The 18,716-nt window shown below is 40.6% G+C and overlaps 1 protein-coding gene across 11 annotated transcripts in view; it reads left to right on the top strand.

The window, feature by feature from the left end:
- Positions 1–18,716, top strand: part of MID1 (midline 1) — a 387,109-nt gene that overhangs the window by 348,056 nt on the left and 20,337 nt on the right. For 10 of the 11 annotated variants that reach the window (XM_039504352.1, XM_039504354.1, XM_039504355.1 and 7 more), the window contains 4 exons: positions 739–846; positions 7,064–7,212; positions 11,427–11,554; positions 14,908–15,051. In XM_039504352.1, the coding sequence (XP_039360286.1) occupies positions 739–846; positions 7,064–7,212; positions 11,427–11,554; positions 14,908–15,051 (529 nt within the window). Of the gene's footprint in view, positions 1–738; positions 847–7,063; positions 7,213–11,426; positions 11,555–14,907; positions 15,052–17,137; positions 17,697–18,716 lie in introns of those variants that run through there. The other variant, XM_039504359.1, reaches the window with a different exon arrangement.

The following is an 18,716-nucleotide window of genomic DNA, read 5'->3' as shown; positions in this document are numbered from 1 at the left end:
TCCAAAAACTTTTTGACTGAAATAAAAGAAAAGAAAAAACCTTTTCTGTTTTTTTGGGGGGGCACTTGGGGTAGCTTTTTTTTTTTTTTTTTTAACACAAAGTAGAAATTTTGCACAGAGAGCAAACGTTTTCCATGGATGTTTTTATGTCTCCTCCCCACCCCCACCCATCAGCACCATCACCACCAGTTTTCCATTAAAAAACAGTTTTGACAAAAAAAAATTGACCAGCCCTAAGACCCCCTCTCTCTGTCTAATCACAATTATTTTAACACTATTTTGTTACTGAGAAGAATGGGAAGAATCTCAAAAACACCTAATGTATTAAATCACTGACCTTTTTCATGGACTGTGGTAATAAGCTACATGAATGTTCTTTATTTGAACCCTACTTAGGGCTTGATTCTGTGAGGGCTAAGCACTCAGTGAAGGATGGTGAGGGCTCTCAACGCTCACTGATGTCAACTAGAGTTGAGGTTACACATCACCTGACAGGCCGTATTTGACTTCAGTTAGAAATAGTGATGAGTTTGTCTGTACAGTGATACATTATTCAAAAGTCCAGACAGAGCACTTTCATATCTATATTTCACAAGGTCCAGAAGAGGGAAAGTAAACAGAACAAAATTTATGAAACAAAATGAAAAATGCAAAAAAATTTTTAGAAATGATAATTTTAAATTAAAAATAAAATGAAAAAGACCAGAACTTTTCTAACCAAGGTGACTTGCTCTTCAGGTGAATGCATCGCGACAAGAAACGAAGCTGACAGAGGAATGTGACCTGCTCATTGAAATAATCCAACAGAGACGACAAATTATTGGAACCAAAATAAAGGAAGGGAAGGTAAGACCTCTTCCCCTGATAGTTCAAATGGGTCAGCAGTGTTTCTTCATGCTCTGTAACTTCCGTGAGTTCTCGACTTAATGTGCTATTAATAAACACTTACAAGAGTCTTTGGATACTCCTTGCCATCTGTCACTTTTAGATGAATGGAGATGCTGTCTGTTGTCTGTATTGGGTAAACATTCAGTCATCACTTAAAACTTATTGAGTGTTATTTAGTGTTAATCTAACCTTATGCGATTTTGATGTTTAAGGTTCTTTTTTTGTGATGTAATATGATTTTTAAAAATCAAACAATTTATATAATATTTTCCAACAGGGATGTGATTTCACTTATCAAAATATATTAATAAAATGAGGGACTAAAAAAACGTTCACTTTATCAGAAATCTGAAGGCATTTGCCCATAGCAAGAATTTACTATATCACAGGATTTGCTCTCCAGTCATCTGCATTAATATTTTATTCCGTATAAACCTAAATTATTTATTAAAGACATTTATACAAAATAACTCTACAGACGAGAGCAATTACTTTCAAGATAACACTTTTTTAAAGATTGCAATGGGGAATTTTAACTTGGATTTTACAGAAAGTGGTATGAGATTTTTACTATCTAAAAATATTGGGAATGTAAATTCAATGCCATTGCTTTCCTAATAACTGCAGGACAGTGATTGTTAGTGTAAACCTAATGAATAAGGCAAATCTCAGATATACATTCAAGTTTAAAATTGATCTAGCTATCTGCTAAATTAAGGAACATCTTAGTTTTAGATCATTATTCTTGTTTCTTTTGGAGCATTGCGTTTATTCTTTAGCTGCTAAAATAGCTGGAAGAGTGAAACAAACTCCTTCTTGTGTGGGAAAAGCTCAGACAAGGAATAAAGTCAAGGGCAGGTTAAATGGTTCACTTAGCTGTCAAGATATTCCAATTAACTTGAAATAAAAAAGGCTGTAGGCAAGGGCTGCTTCAACATGTTTGAAGACCACAGTTTCCATTTGTTATTTGACAGATCTTGAATTTCTTCATAATGTTAACAAAATACATCTCCCTTCAGGATGTAGTAAGCCAGCCTTCTGCATAATCTTCTTTCTGCATACATTGAGCCCAACCCTACTGCCGTCAAAGTTCATGGCAAACTTCCTATTCATTCGGAGCTGCCCATTATGCATATAGATTTCATCTTTAAAAGATCCTATACCAGATTCCGATCTCAATTACACCAGTGAAAATTTATAGATTTCATTAGTTACTTTGGATTTTGTCCAGTGTAACTAGGATCAGACTCTGCCCCATTCTTTTTTCTGTTTTAAAAAAATAGACTTCTAATAACCCCATAAATACTTCAAAAATATCTGGCTCCTTCCTAAAATCTGCACCACTTGCACGCTCTGGATTGTTTTGATGAGGCTCTTCATTACCGATAAGGTTGCTGCTGCTGATGATTTGTTTTTAAGAAATATTTTAAAACAAATATTAAAGACCTGTTTGTGCCCAGCCCCCTCATGGGAATGTGAGGCCACAAGCAAGCCTCCAGAGGCCAGGCACAATGGGAGTCCTTGCACAACACTGGAAAAGTTTCTACCTGTTTTCCAACAATGGTGCAACAGCTATACCAGTACTACCAACGGGGTAAGCACTGGTATAGACAGGGGTCAGGGATTTTTATCATCGTGTCATGAAAACCTGCTCAGAGCTGCTGGAAAACAAGTACAAAATGTTCTAGTTTAGGTCTATCCAAGGAGCCCAGAGATAGTTATCACCTGTATATGCTAGCCTTTGCTAATGGGTCAAGGCAGGGGTGGAGCCATGTCCTGTCCCTCCCTCCTTCACACTGAGCAGCGAAGCCATAGAACAGAGTGCATGTTGAACCCTCTTTAAAGAAGGCACATCAGCTATTCCACAAAGGAGTTCTAGGAGGCACAAGACTGCCAAACTCCCCTTTGGCCTGTGACTGTGGCTAGAGAGCTATGGACTCCAGACTGGAGCTCCAGCTCTTGTTATAAGGAAGAGGGCTCTGACATGGGACTGTGGCTATGTGCAACAGCTAGCCCTTAATGCACTGTTGTATACTTGTGTAATCACGTGAAGTGTACTTAACTAAATTAGGCATTTAAATGTCAGATGAGATGTGTTAAGTACAGAGGACATTCCTGCAGTAGGGGAAGGGAGGTTCTTCCTTTCCAGATTTATCATCTATTGTTTATATAAAGAAGCTGAAAAATACTAGTTCAGACATTGGGCCTGCCAACCAGGAAAGTGTCCTCGGGTGCCTAAAGTGCACTGTGTGACATTTCTTCAGTTAATGACTTTACTGTGGTGTTCATTAACAAACAAAGAGCTGAACAAAAGTTGCATGTTAAGGCAGTGAACGTGTCACTGCCTAGGGCAGTATATGCTGAAATGCTGTCTCTTCATGAACGCACACATAGAGCATGTCTTGCTCTGCATAGAACAACCCCCAACATACGTACAGTATCTAAACAAATGGCTCCTCTCCTAGCTATCTACCTACCCCCGTACAGTGTGTTCATGAGAAACGATCAATTAAATGAGGTTGGATTGTGCCCCTTGCCTCACATGAGTTACCTACTGGCTTCAGTGGGACTCCTCCTGTAAGTGCTCACCAACGTGAGTAATGGTTCTGCAATCTAGTCCTTAATGTTTTGTGAGGGTGAGGAGATGCTGTTTGGTAGATTATATCAATAGTGAATTATACTGAAAGTATATTATGATCTTTTTTCTTTGAAGAGCAGGTGACAAATGTTTGTTTCATACAAATACTCAGCAATAGTAGCAGCCAACCACTGTGAATATGCTATAGCAGTAGATCACATTAGGAACCAGCCAGAACATTATCATCACAATTTGTACGTTTCTGTAGCAATTTATCTTCATTCATTGCTTTATTTTGTGGGAAAATATCAATGTTAAAGATTTTCAGCCTTGTTCAGCATTGACCTTTTTTTTTTTAATTTCCTAAAAGGAATATTTTATTTTTGCTTATGTGGACTCAGTTGTCCTAAAACAAATTAATATGTACCCTCACTTCCGCTCAGGATGCATAACTCCCATTACAGTCAATTATCTGGCAGCAGAATGAGAGTACATTTACACTACAGGATTATTCCGATTTTACATAAACCGGTTTAGTAAAACAGATTGTATAAAATCGAGTGCACGCGGCCACACTAAGCACATTAATTCGGCAGTGTGCGTCCACGGTCCGAGGCTAGCATCGATTTCTGGAGCGTTGCACTGTGGGTAGCTATTCTGTAGCTATCCCATAGTTCCCACAGTCTCCCCCGCCCCTTGGAATTCTGGGTTGAGATCCCAGTGCCTGATGGGGCAAAAATCATTGTCGTGGGTGGTTCTGGGTAAATGTCGTCAGTCACTCCTTCCTCTGGGAAAGCAACAGCAGACAATCATTTCGCGCCCTTTTTCCCTGGATTGCCCTGGCAGACGCCATTACCATGGCAACCACGGAGCCTGTTTTGCCTTTTGTCACTGTCACCGTATGTGCACTAGATGCCGCTGACAGAGGCGATTCAGCAGCGCTACACAGCAGCATTCATTTGCTTTTGCATGATAGCAGAGATGGTTATCAGCCATTCTGTACCATCTACCATGCCATTGTAAATTGGCAATGAGATGACGGTTACCAGTCCTTTTGTGCTGTACCATCTGCTGCTGTCATAGGTGCTCCTGGCTGAGATCGGCCAGGGGCGCAAAAGACAAAAATGGGAATGACTCCCTGAGTCAATCCCTCCTTTATGGTATCTAAAAATAGAATCAGTCCTGCCTAGAATATGGGGCAAGTGTACTAGAGAACCAGTGTATCAGAGAACCAGAGAGCACAGCCGCTCCGTGTCAGATCCCGCAGAAATGATGAGCTGTATGCCATTCACAGGGGGTGCCCCTGCAACAACCCCACCTGTTGATTCCCTCCTCCCCCAGCCTTCCTGGGCTACCGTTGCAGTGTCCCCCATTTGTGTGATGAAGTAATAAAGAATGCAGGAATAAGAAACAGTGACTTGTTAATGAGATAAAATGAGGGGAAGGCAGCCTCCAGCTGCTATGATAGTCCAGACAGGACAGAATCTTTTCTTTACACATGAAGGGCGGGGGCTGATGGAGCTCAGCCCCCTGTTGCTATGATGAAGATGGTTACCAGCCGTTCTGTACCATCTACTGGGAATGATCAGGAGTTTTTTACCCAGGCGCCCCCAGCCGACCTCACCGGAGGCCAGCCAGGAGCACTCATGGGCTGATGATGAGGACGGATACCAGTCCTATTGTACTTCACCATCTGCCACAAGGCTGATGATGATGATGGATATCAGCCATATTGTACCATCAGCCACCAAGGAGAGGGGGTGAGGATGCTGCCGTTGACTGCTGCAGCATTGCGTCTATCAGCAGCATTCAGTAAACATAGGGTGACATTTAAGAGAGGATTTTTTTCCCTTTTACTTCTGGGGGTGGGTGAGGGGGGTAAATTGACGAGCTATGCCCTGAACCACCGCGGACAATGTGTTTGACACTGCAGGCATTGGGAGCTCAGCCAAGAATGCAAATGCTTTTCGGAGACTGCAGGAACTGTGGGGTAGCTTGAGTCCTCAGTCCCCCCTCCCTCCCTCCATGAGCGTCCATTTGATTCTTTGGCTTTCCGTTACGTTTGTCACGCAGCGGCGTGCTGAGTCCCTGCTGTGGCCTCTGTCTGGAGATTTTTAAAAAATGCTTTGGAATTTCGTCTTCTGTAACGGAGCTCTGATAGAACAGATTTGCCTGCCCATACTGCGATCACATCCGTATGGTCCATGCTGGAGCTCTTTTTGGATTTTGATTTCGGACTGCATCGCCACCCGTGCTGATCGGAGCTCCACACTGGGCAAACAGGAAATAATATTCAAAAGTTTGCATGGCTTTTCCTGTCTACCTGGCCACTGCATCCGAGTTCAGATTGCTGTCCAGAGCGGTCAATGGTGCACTGTGGGATACCGCCCGGAGGCCAATACCGTCGATTTGCGGCCACACTAACCCTAATCCGATATGGTAATACCGATATTAGCACTACTCCTCTCGTTAGGGAGGAGTACAGAAACCGGTTTAAAGAGCCCTTTATATTGATATAAAGGGCCTCTTAATGTGGATGGGTGTGGCGTTAAATCGGTTTAACGCTCCTAAAACCGGTTTAAACGCGTAGTGTAGACCAGGCCTGAGCAACTACAATGTTTATTATTTAATTAATGAGACTCTTAGAGTTTGTGTTAACTTTAGTATACAATTATGATCTTTCTGCTAATCCACTTAATGATTAATTTCCTGATTTTATACTTAAGGCTTAATGTCCTTCTGAGGTCCAAAGTTATTAGATTTCCTTCCTTTTTTCCCCTCCTGTTGGAACTATGTGGTGGTGGTGATGATGATTTTATAGAAATAGGAAGGATTCCCAGAGCTTTCAGGAACTAAGAGGCTTCAGGAGCCAACATTGTCTCTAAAAGGCAGATTGATTGGTCCCCTCCCTAGCCTTCCAGCTAATGGTACTTTCCAGGACAATGTCGTATCTCGTGTGCATTTCCTGACTGGCTACTTCCTTGCTACGTATAGCAGAAGCACAATCAATTCTCCATTTATAGCTGCTCCTGAGTAGCCAAATTCATTCCACACTACAGGTTAGGATCTGAACAAACATATAATAAAATAAAAAGGATGAACATTTATTTATTGTTAGTGAACATGAACCAATCCCCTTAGTCAAGTTTTGTTTTCAGGTCATTTTTGTGTATACCAATTTGGGACTAAAAGAAAAGTAATGAATCTTGTAAACTGCTCTTAACACATTTTTCATCACTTCAGGGAAATGGTTATCAAAATACTTTTTAGTTATCATGTAAGCAGAAAGTGCCAGGAAATGACGTTCTTGCTGAAGGAAAATTGGCTAGCTGTGCTTGTTTTGACTCCCCTCTGTTGTTTCCAGTGTGGAAAAAGTTGAGGTAGAAAGAACAAATCAGTCCTCTTGTAAAACAGCACATAGCTTTGACTTGGCTAATGTGGCCTATGAGTAAAGAAGGTTGAAAAGAGGCTCTTTCTTGTCAGTTAAGCCACTGATGTTAACACCCCATTTGCACTATGGCCATGAGCACAGTGTGTAAATGCTAATGCGATTTGTGAGCATGTGGATATGACTATTTTCTTATGTTTTTGGTCAAGGTGGTGAGACTGAGAAAACTGGCTCAGCAGATTGCAAACTGCAAACAGTGCATTGAACGCTCCACATCTCTCATCTCTCAGGCCGAACAGTCTCTGAAGGAGAATGATCATGCACGCTTCCTGCAGACGGCTAAAAATATCACTGAGAGGTAAAGGCATGGACTGCTAGGGAACTTCCTCCTGGCAGATGCAAGAGCTTTCATTTAGGGCAGTTGATTGGTTATGATTGCCCTCTTGTCTCTCTTGTCTTGCTGTAGGTGCCTTCAAAGAATAAAGGGGGGCTGAATTGCTTTATTCTACACTAATGAACATTGGTATTGCCTTGAAATGTCAAGGGCCTTTCTATAATATTAAATCAAAACATCTATTTAAAAGAGGAAAGACACATGAGAATGGAACTGTTTTAGGTATTGTTGCATCATCCTCTTCATCCATAGATGAAGAAGGTGGCATAGTTATACATGGAGATTGATAAATACTAATTGGTAGTTTGGCGATAAATACAATTATAATTAGAGCTGGCCAGAAACTGTAATTCCCCCTTCTATGGGAAATTGCAAATTTAAAAGAAAAAAATCCAAAGTGGAAAGAAAAATGAACTTTCCTGAAGGATCGAAATTTCAAACTGTTTCTGAGGCTCCCTAAGCTGCCAAAAACCCCAGCGGCCCACCAGGTGAGGAACCAGGCAGCTTTCAGCTTGGGAGCCAGATAACTTGGGGAACCTGGGAGCCAGCATTCCCAGGGCTTTTGAGCTGCTGAAGGCTAGGGAGCCTGGAAACCCAGGCTGCCAAGGAACAGGGAGCTCAGGAGCCAGGGCTCGTAAGGCTTCAGGCTCCTGGCTTCCTATTAGCCTGCCAGGCATGTTGTGAGAAGTGGAAGAGCCACAAGCCTTACAGACTGGGCTCCTGGGCAGACAGCCAAGGAGCTTTGTGGGTGAGATGGCAGTAGATGAGACAGATTTTCAGTGGAACCCTGCCTGGATTCTGCTGGAATTTCATTAAAATCTACATGTTCCCATGAAAATGTCTAACTAGGCGTCAATATTCTGTTGAGATGGGGGGGCGGGGAAGCAAAGTAGCTGTATCTGTGATAGTATGGACTCTACAGTATAACAAAAAAAGAAGTGGGGCTCATATTTGGAGCTTGTCTTTCTACTAATATTTACATCTTTGTCCAACTGTTTTTTGTTTGGGGTTTTTTTTGTCTATGGGGTCACTTTGCCTTCACATGATACAGCTAGTCTAAGTGCTGGCCTACTCTAAGTCATAAGGATCTGTGTTGTTGTTTATTTTATTTTTTACTCTTTCTACCTTTTTTAGAGACCCTCTACAGATGACTGAAATCCCAAAACAACTCCTTTCTTTACTTCATCTCTGATATAAACCAGTGGCATACACTGGTGTTGGAAGTAGATTTGGAATGTCAGTTTATTCCTGAATTAAAAATTAAGCCCAGGTCCTACATAGACTATTACATGTCCTTAACTTTACATATTCTGAGTTAGTCCCATTGACATCAGTGGGTCTATACACCATGTGTAAATTTTACCAGGTGTAATAGAATTCTCAGCCATGGAACCTAAACTTGATTTGGCTGTGTTAGACCCACTTTTGGGGTTTACTTTATAGGCCGGTTTCTGTCACCTTTACTTACGGTGAATTGTATTTTACCCCATGAGCAGTCCCTTTGAAGTTAATGGGATCACTCACGTAGTAAAGTACAATTCAACATGAGTAAGGGTGTGGGAATTTGTCCACTTCTCAATATTCTAAAGAATTAATCTTTGTGCAGAAATATTTGCAGATACAATATGTTTTCAGTGAGTGTTAGAATATTCACAGAAAATCCATTTTGAACTCAAAAACCTTAATATATTTGCACCAGACAAGTGATTGCAAGAGTTTCACTCATCCAGTCAGAGAACAGTAATAACACCATGTGACAGGTGTGTTCAGTCAAAATTAATCAATGCTTCTTGCATATTATAGACCTGTACCTATGACAAAATGTTCGTGAATAGAGTTGGTTGGAAATCTTCTCACAAAACATTTTCATTGGAAAATGCAAGTTCATCAAACCAGAAATTACCTGTGAAATTTCACCAAATCATAGTCAATGTTCCAGTGGAACCCTGCTTGGTTCCCTGCCAGCTTGCCTGATTGGCTGCTGGGGAGACTTGTGATGCAGACTGCTCCAGGGCCGGGGACCCCAGGCTTCCAGGGTCCATGGCTCTGCGGCAGGCCCATCATGTAGACTGCTCCTGGGCTTGAGACCCAAAGGCTTCCAGACTGTGTGTCGGTGTTTCCAAAAGAAAATGTAGGGATGGGTTTCTGAATCAAAACAAAACCACATTTCAAAACGTTAAAATTTCTCATGAGCCAGAAATCTGAGTTTAGGCCAGCTCTACTTGTGAACGCTCTGCGGACCAATGAATAATTTCAAATAAGAATAAATCCGAGAAAATCATAAACTGCTCACAGACAATTTACAAAATGGAGGAAGAGGCTAAATTTGTTCAATAAATTATTCACCACAAATGATTCTCTCAGCTCTAGTGATGTGTAAAATGTTGCTTGCTGCTAGAGTGTGCATGCAGTCACCTCTACAGGGCCCTGAGCTCCAGTGGCTAAAACTGATTTCTTAAAGTTATATACACTGCATTTTTTCATGCACATATTTCAAAGGGAATGCAGTATAAAATCCTTTGCTGTGGGCACAGTGGGAAACCATGCTTACCACAGGAGTTTTTAGTTAGTGGGTTATTCATCCTATTAATAAAATCCACTTCCTTTACATAAAGCCTTAGTAATCAGATGCTATATGAGTGAAGTGCTGGAGGCAGAGCTGGGGGAAGTGAAATCTACTTCTGAACCAGAAGGACATAGGTCTACATCATGCCATTTGCTCATTAAATTGTGGGGCACAGAATCCACCTAAAATGGATGCCATTACATGCGTAATACCATCATTAGTCCAGCCTAGGCGGGGCCAGGGTAGAGACCTTTTCCGTATAGGGTGTGTGGAGACACTCAGGAGCAGTTGCTGTGTTCACAAATGCACCTCTGTTCTTCCCAGCAACCCCAGTGTGGGGCTTCTGGTACAGAAGGCCAGGTACAAAAATTTTGACCATACCTAATGTAATATAAGGTCCAAAAGAAACCAATGAGTCTTTTTTTTCCTTTAGGGATAGAAACATTAAGTTTCAGAAAACCATTCTTAAAATCCTGGTGAGATGGATGATCTAACTCATTTTTAATCCATTCCCATTGTACTTTTCCAAAGACCATGTGAAGCAAAAGAGATTCGTGAAAATTAAAATTCTGAGGAATAGGAGGTCAGACTTTAATCTCTTGAGCCAGGTCTGCAGTGAAATTTTCTGTTTTGGGAAAAGGGTTCATCCGAGCAATGAAAATATTTTTATCTGTGCCTCATGAATGACAGACAAATGCAACTGATTGAAAGTTGTATAGCTGCCTCCAGATTGACACAATTAGCTGTTCCCTGCTGTAACAGCAGGAAACTGAATCTGTTTGCTCAAATAGATGAGAATTCTCTCCTGAATTTTCTGTAAACATCACAATCCACTTACACTCCTGGTTCCCGCTGACATGTCTTTTAGATATCAGCCTGAAAAGTTCCAAATGCAGCATCTATCTTAGACCTAATTTTCCTGAAAAAGCTTGTCTACAGATGCATGACATTTACTGGAAAAATAAATACAATTTTTGATGTGAGCTAGGCAAGCAAGCATTTCAGGTTTGAAAAAACATTATTCTGCACGTTCATTTTACAACAAAAAGGCTAAGCATTTCAAGATAAAACATTCTGACGTCTGTTTGTTTAATTTTCACTCTGCACTTTTTGAAGCTAAAAATTATGTAACTTGTTTAACAACTGAGGGAGGTGTGACAGTCTGAACTAAAACCACAGTTTCTGAGACAGATGTGCGAAGGAATGCCTGGAGCAGGAAGCTGCTTAACAAGGCTGTGGTTGAGAGAGATACAGCATCTGTTCAGGGCTGTTTAATACACAGCAGAAGCAAATAAAAATATTTCTAAGAAGAATTTTGTTCAACAGGAGAAGGGAAAAACCCTGCTTTTCCATTTTTTAAAACCTATTGATGTTTGATTGTAATTTTGTTAATGTTGTACGGTAAAATAGTTCAACATAGCAAAATGGGAGGCGGCCATGTAATGGCCTGACCCTGCAGAGTTTGCTTACAGAAGTAAGAACTACAGGTTAGAGCACTAAATCAATATGTTTTTTAAAATGGTTGTAAAAATGTGACAATTTGGGGTTGGTGATTCTGATGATTAGGAGATGAATGTGAAAACTACTGCGTCCTTGTGTTTTTCCATTATAGGGTCTCCATGGCTACTGCATCCTCCCAGGTGTTAATCCCTGAAATTAATCTCAATGATACTTTCGATACTTTTGCGCTTGATTTTACCAGGGAGAAAAAATTGCTGGAATGCCTCGATTATCTTACAGGTATTTTTTTAAATGATTAATTCACTTATAAAATAGTTTGGTCAGGATTGTCACTGTCCCATCCCCATTAGACTCCCTGCATGCATTACCCGTAACACAGGGGGAAGGGAAGGGAGTAAGGGACAAGAGTGAGGAGTAGGTGTGGTCTTGCCTCTGTCCCCTCCTCCCTGCCCAGTGCTCTGGCCAGCACAGTTAAGTGGACATGGAGGGGGAAATAAATTGAGCCCAGTACATGATGTGCACTGATTCCCCTCACCCCACCCCACGTTGGAGCGATGGAGAAGTAGGGACTGTATCCTAGCTCGGAATCATAATTTGTTCCCTGTTCTACCCCTAGGCCAGTGCTGCTGTGCACTGCCTTGTGTTCAAGGCAGATTACTGTTGCTGTTCAAGGCAGTTTAGCCGTATATTAGTAACCAGAAGCAATTCTAATAACCAGCACTAAGGAATCAGCAATGAGAGAAGTCTTTGTGGATCAACACATACAGTACACTTCACCCATGAAGTACCTGAAGGCGCTGACCGTGTTCAGGGTTGTATAATGTGTGGCATCTTTTTTCACTGCTACATGTGTTGATCCTACGGTTTTTACTTTCTCAAAGATCCCGTTAAGTTAAATGGGTATTTTGCTGAGTAAATCTGCAAGATTGGGCCCTTCCAAACAGATTGCGTTATCTACAATCACAGAATATTTAGTCATTCACAAAGAAAAACAAATTGCTGAAATCAAGACTGTTCTCTTTTTGGTGCCAGAATTAGAACAATTCATTTCAGTTTAATTAATTGAAAACAGAAAAAACATGACAGCGACTCTAATTTTGGACAGCCTATAAGCAGCCAACACTAAGAGTGAGAATGTGGAAATCCAAAACACACAGCATTGTTCAAAGAGCACTTAAAAATTCAGTTTAGATGGGATTTCACAAGGACATGCCATACTCCACCAGAGAAGCACCCCAGTATTAATTCTGTCCCAGTTGGGATGCTAGCATTCAATTACCCGCTTCCTCAAATTCAACCCACAATAGACCAGACTTCAGGTCTGTGAAATAACACACACTCAGGTTTGGGAGAACAACATAATAGGTCTGTTTATCTAACATTTTCATTATTTGGCTATCCAGTCAAGAATGGCCTACCTACCCATGTATTTACAAGATTAGTCTTTCATACTAACAAATAATGTGTGGCTCAAATTGCAAAATACAAACAGGAAATCCAAAGTGTCTGAGCACAAAATACAGTCTACCTAGATTTCTCGTATCTCATACATGAGTACTGAAATAAAGAAATTATATATACGTCAGTAGTCCTATATGCTTGGCTATTCCGTTAGGTCCAGAATTTATTCCCTTTCCTCATTATGAGTAGTATCTTAGTTGATGAGGAGTTTCACTGAAAACAATAGAGCTATTTGTGTAATAAAGTTCTATTCACAATGATGAAATGTTGCAGAATCTAGCCCTTTATAAGCAATTTCTATTCCATTGTGTTTCCTCACTCATGATGTTCTGAAATAGTTAATTTTTTTTTAAGATAAATTGGTACTTGGATTACCAATTAAAGAAAATTTCCCCTATTACATTTACCACTGGTGAATAAACAACTTATAAAGATGTATCTATTTCATTGCTTTATAGACCAAAAGCCCTCAGGGCTACAGGTCCAAGGATGGATTTTGCATTCAGACATCTAAATTTATTTGAAAGATATGGAAAGCCACTTTCAGGCAAGGAACTCCTCTCACATCTTGAGGAATTCCATGTATACTGTTGTAGTCTAGCTGGTTCATGAAATAAGTAATGCTCCGGAAACATCACCCATATTCTAGTTTCAGGGAAGGCTAGGTACATAGCAGGAGCATCAGATAAAATCCTCCCACTCTGTCTCAAATCCTCCCTATTCTGTGATTTTAGAGCAGGAATATCTGTACTCTTCAGTTGGAACCCCTGTGCATGCACAAAAAGAGAAAATTCACACTGGTGTTTTCCAAGGGGATGAAGGGAATTAGGCATTCAATCCCTGTTGAAATTCAATGGGAATTGGGTGCCTCAATTTCTTAGGCTCCTCCTCCCTTAGGTTTTATAATAGTTACCATTTAACCATCAATTATAATAACTATCATCTTCCCTTAAATTATTATTAATTATTTGTGCTACGGTACTGCCTAGAAGCCTCAACTGGGATTGGGATCCTATTGTACTAGGCATGTAAGAGAATGAAAGCACAAGCATTTCAGTTTATTACAGTCCCACAAAATGGGATCCCCCAGCCTAGATACAAAGATCAGTTTATTTCCTTTTAATCAGATTTTTCTAAACTGAAGGAACAACACTATATAGAGGAGGAAGAATAGGATACAACAGGGTTTAAAAAAACATCTCCAGTAAGTTATTCTGATAGCAGGTCAGGTATTTCTAAAAGCCATGAATGTCAGCCTCTAATATTTCAAAGAGAACTCAGGGTAGCAACACTGCAATAGATTATCTCACAATATATCATCAGTTAATATACACTATCTAAATTGCAGCAATATCCCTTTCAGAGAATTGTTTTCTTTTTCTTTTGCTTATATTCCCATTCTGGAATGGATGTTCTTATTTTAGCTGATTTTCATCCTTTTTTGTTAATACCCATATGTCCCAAGGGTTCCTCGGTTTGGAAAAAAATGCGCTGACGAGCTTCCGTGCTACAATATTTAGAGCAGCACAAATCATGGTCACATTTGAGCATTTCCTCTCAGTTGCCTCTTTTACATAAATGAAAAATGCTGTTTGGAACAAAGTCTACCTCTTTAATCCTTGCATAACACATAAAATAGAAGCTTTAAAATATAAACATTTAATAGCAAAATACAATTTAAACATGTTATGTTAAAATAAATGACAGTCTGAGAACTGCCAGCAAAAAACATGTGTAGTCCATTTTTTCATTTACTTTTAATTCAGGTGCAATTGGGTCATTTATGTACAACCTTCTCTGCGAGTCATTAGTACCACTGACCTCATTGGGGCTATTCATATTAAAGCTACTTAGATGTGAAAGGATTTTTAAGACCTGCCCCAGGGATGGTGGGAATTTTATGACAGGAATTCCTGGCAACTGATTTTTAAACTACCCATCTAAGGGCCACATCATCTGTTTTTAAGAAGTTCCCATTGATGTTAGCAAGAAGTTGGCATCCTGAGGGCCCTTCCAACCCTACATTTCTAAGTTCTGCCTAAAAATCTGTGGTACAGTATGGCCATAAAATCCCATCTAAAATTTGCACATTACTCTCAGAGGTGAAAGGGAAAGTACCATACTAAATCAGTCAGCTCCTTTCCCTAACAGTTGTTCTTGTTTTTTCACAGCTCCTAACCCTCCAACCATTAGAGAAGAGCTCTGTACAGCTTCTTACGACACAATCACTGTCCACTGGACCTCAGATGATGAATTCAGTGTGGTCTCATATGAGCTGCAATATACCATCTTTACTGGACAAGCTAATGTAGTTAGTAAGTATAAATCTTCTAATTTTCAGTTCTGTTTAATTGTGAGTTTCAGCACATTACATGCCTTCAAATACAAATATATACAGAAGTCAAGAAGAAAAGGGGAAAAAAACATAATTCCTATACATTTTTATTGCTCTGCTTCTATATTTAAAGTCCAATGACTATAATGATTTTAAGGATTTTCAAATTCAAAACTTGTGTCGCTTGAATTCCTTGTATGTGTACGTTTGCTAATGTAGTAGGAGTGGGAGTGCTAGGAGTGTAGTAGGGTGGGAGTTTAAAAAACAATAATAGATTCCTAATGGTACAAATACAATCCATGTCATAAGAGCTAAGCAGTATTCGTAACTTTTTAGACTATTTGTATGATTTTAAGTGAGTTTAAAATGTATGCACTGTAGTTATAAATTCTGAGCAGTGGTATTGCCAGTATAAGCAAAGCCAGATGGCCAGGGCCAGATTTTCTAAAACACTTAGCACCCGATAGCTCCCATTGAAACACTTATGGTGAGAATTTCAAAAGAACTCATTACCCAATAAAACTGTACTCGTTTGAAAATCTGATTTCTTTAAATTAAGGCCTTGATCTGCCAAAACATTTAAGTATGTGCTTAACTTTAAGTAAGTAGTGCTATTGACTTAAAATAGATTATTCATGTGCCTGAAGGCAAGATTTGGTCAAAGACTATTCAAGTGCTTATGTTCAAAAGCACCTATGTGACTAAGGAGCCTACTTTCAAAAGTGGCTAAATCTCATTGACTTTCAGTTAGACCCATGCTCCTAAGTCACTTAGGTTCTTTTGAAAAAAAATTACTCTTAGGGATAAAAATAAAGGTTTTTCCTACCAACTTCCATTGTCTGTAGGGCTACAGAAAATAGGGATTCGTTTCAGTGTGAAGCTTCTCTCAGTATATTAAAGTCAAAGGGAGTAAACATCAGTGGGAAAAAACTATTGACGTGGTGATTTTATTTGACTCAGTTTTTATAATTACACTAACCCTTGCATTGTCCTATATAACTTATAGTAGAACATTTTCCTTTGCCTTGATACTAGGAGTTTTATGAAAGACCAAATTTAACTTCTTGTTCCTTATGGGTTAACTTGTTTCTAGGCAACTATTCTACCAGTAATGAACCCCCTATTTTTTATTACTGTAAATTACTAAAAATAGGTCCAAATCCACAAAGATACTTAGGTACTTAAAGCTCAAATTTTTGGAAGAGGAAGCTTCCTGCCTTATACCTGTAGTCCAGTGATTCAGGTACTTGCCCAGGATGAGATAAACCCTGGTTCAAGCACCCTACTCTCTATTGAAAAGAAGGACTGTGAACAGGTTCTCCCATGTCTCGAGGGAGTGTCCTAGGCACTGAACTATAGTGGCAGTCTCTCTCTCTGACCCAGTGCATATTTAATTATTTATACAGAATGGAATGGTTTCAAGAAGAGTAACCGAGCAAGACCCATGTCAGAATAACCCATAGTTCAGAGTTCAGGGCACTCACCTGAGAGGTGGGAGACCCCAGAGTGAATCCCTTCTCCCCTTCAGACAGGATAGAAAATTGAACAGGGGTCTGCCACATCCCAGGTGAGTACTGTAATTGTGTGGCTAAATGGCAGCGGTGAAAGTAACTTAAAGGACTTACTGGTACGCCGGAATCCTGAGCGGGGGTGTGATCTTAACCGGAAGAGGTGCGGCCTTTAAATCAGTATTTAAAGGCCCCGGGGTAGGCAGCAGGAGCCCTGGGCCCTTTAAAGCACTGCCCGAGCCCAGCTGCCTGAGCCCTAGGGTAGGCGGCAGGGCTCGGGCGGCACTTTAAAGGGCTCCCGGCAGTGGCAAGAGCCCTGGGCCCTTTAAAGCGCTGCCCGAGCCCGGCTGCCGGTGCCCCGGGAGGCTCCAGCTGCTGCAGAGAGCCCCGGGCCCTTTAGAGTGCTAGCCTGGGGAAGCCGGTCTGGTCCATCTGGTCCCCGGGCCCTTTAGAGTGCTAGCCTGGGGAAGCTAGCCTGGCCCTTGCCGGTACACCGTACCGAACTGTACCGGCTTACTTTCACCTCTGTCTTTCTTTTCCTGTTTGTTTTGGGTGGAGTCTGGCAGGCACCTAAGCTTCCTGACTCCAAGAACTGGGGTTCTGGCTGTGGATCACAAGCAGAGAGAGTTGCTTCACTGCAGCCTGCATTTAGGCACCAATCTCTGTGAGGGGGTGGAGCATAGGACACACCTCTGTCATCGGCATCTCCCATTGGCTAGCATAGGCTGCTCCTCACCTAACAAGCTGGCTTTTGTGTGTTCCGTTCTTAGGCACCTATCTCTCCCCATCCATGTTATAGAGATCACAGGTGCCTAACTCCGGCTTTGCAGGGTCCTGTGATTTTTTTCCCCATCAGTATAATCGAAATAATAATACCAGGCTGATTAATTGAGAGGATGAATAGTCATAAATGTTTTGAGATGCTTTGATGAAAGTTAGTACTGTGTCTAAGTGCAATTCCTACTGTTAATACCTGGGAAAGAGGTGTGGACTAAACACAGATTTGTTAAGCCTGAGATCTAATCCAGGTTCTAGCACTGATGCCTGTGGCCATGGTCAAGCGCCACACGCTCACCACCTTAGTTTCTGTATCTTTAAAATGAGGTGAGCATTTACTATCCCCTCTAAATGGTTTGTCTGAGGATTACTTAGCTGGAGTCTGCAAAGTGGTCTGAAGATGAGTGCTATCACAGGATAAAGCATCATTTTGTAAATAGGAATGCTGGAATATTGAAAGCACATGCTTGTCAAATACTTGAGTGAACCCTGCATTTAGTATTTCACTTGTATGCTTAATTCTTGTCAACAGCCTCTAAATTCTTAATAGAGCTGAGTAGTAAGGCCAAGTAAACTTCAGTATACACTTGTACACCCTGGTTAACTGATGGATTTAATGCAATAAAGGCTTAAGAGTACTCCAAAGGAATTAGAGCAAGGCAGACAACAGAAAGAAAAGATTCTCTGATTAATCGCTAACAAGCAGACAGAACTGTGCGACAATGCAGTGTGCTGCTTATTCTCTGACCCATTTTCATACATGGTATTACGCCTGACAGAAGGCATATTGTGGGGTAAAGAGAGCATGTCAGCTGCAGAACATTAGGGGTGGGTTTGATGTCAGATGTACATGATGGCAGAAGTGATTGCAATTTCTGCACCTTTGTAATCTGAGACTTTCTGTTCCTTATTTATTAGTGAATAAACAACAAAGTATCTCCTTTTAAGACTATGTTGTAGGCCTCACATGTGAAGGTGAGAGCTTTGATCTGCCAAACAAGTATAATTGGGGTTTTGGAGTTGTAATATGGTAATTTTTTGGAAATGAAGTGTGAAATGCTCAGTGTATGCTATGAAATTGAATTGTTGCACTTGCTATTTTCCATACCTAATAACATTAAAGCATCAAATAAAAATTAATGAATCAAGTAAACATCTTCAGAGGGCTATTTACAAAATATGTTTTATATATTTCAAACAAATGAAGATATGTTGTGGCAATATGTTGGACCTAATTATCCTATTTCACCAGTTTTACATCATTGCAACTCCATTGACTTCAGTGGACTTCCTCACTTAATTTATACTGGCTGAAATCAGAATCAGTCCCGTGTTCTCTGAAGAAACTGATTTCCCAAAA

The sequence above is a fragment of the Mauremys reevesii genome, linkage group 1 (genome assembly GCF_016161935.1).
Source record: "Mauremys reevesii isolate NIE-2019 linkage group 1, ASM1616193v1, whole genome shotgun sequence".
NCBI lineage: Eukaryota > Metazoa > Chordata > Testudines > Geoemydidae > Mauremys > Mauremys reevesii.
This window is presented reverse-complemented; position numbering and strand designations above follow the sequence as displayed.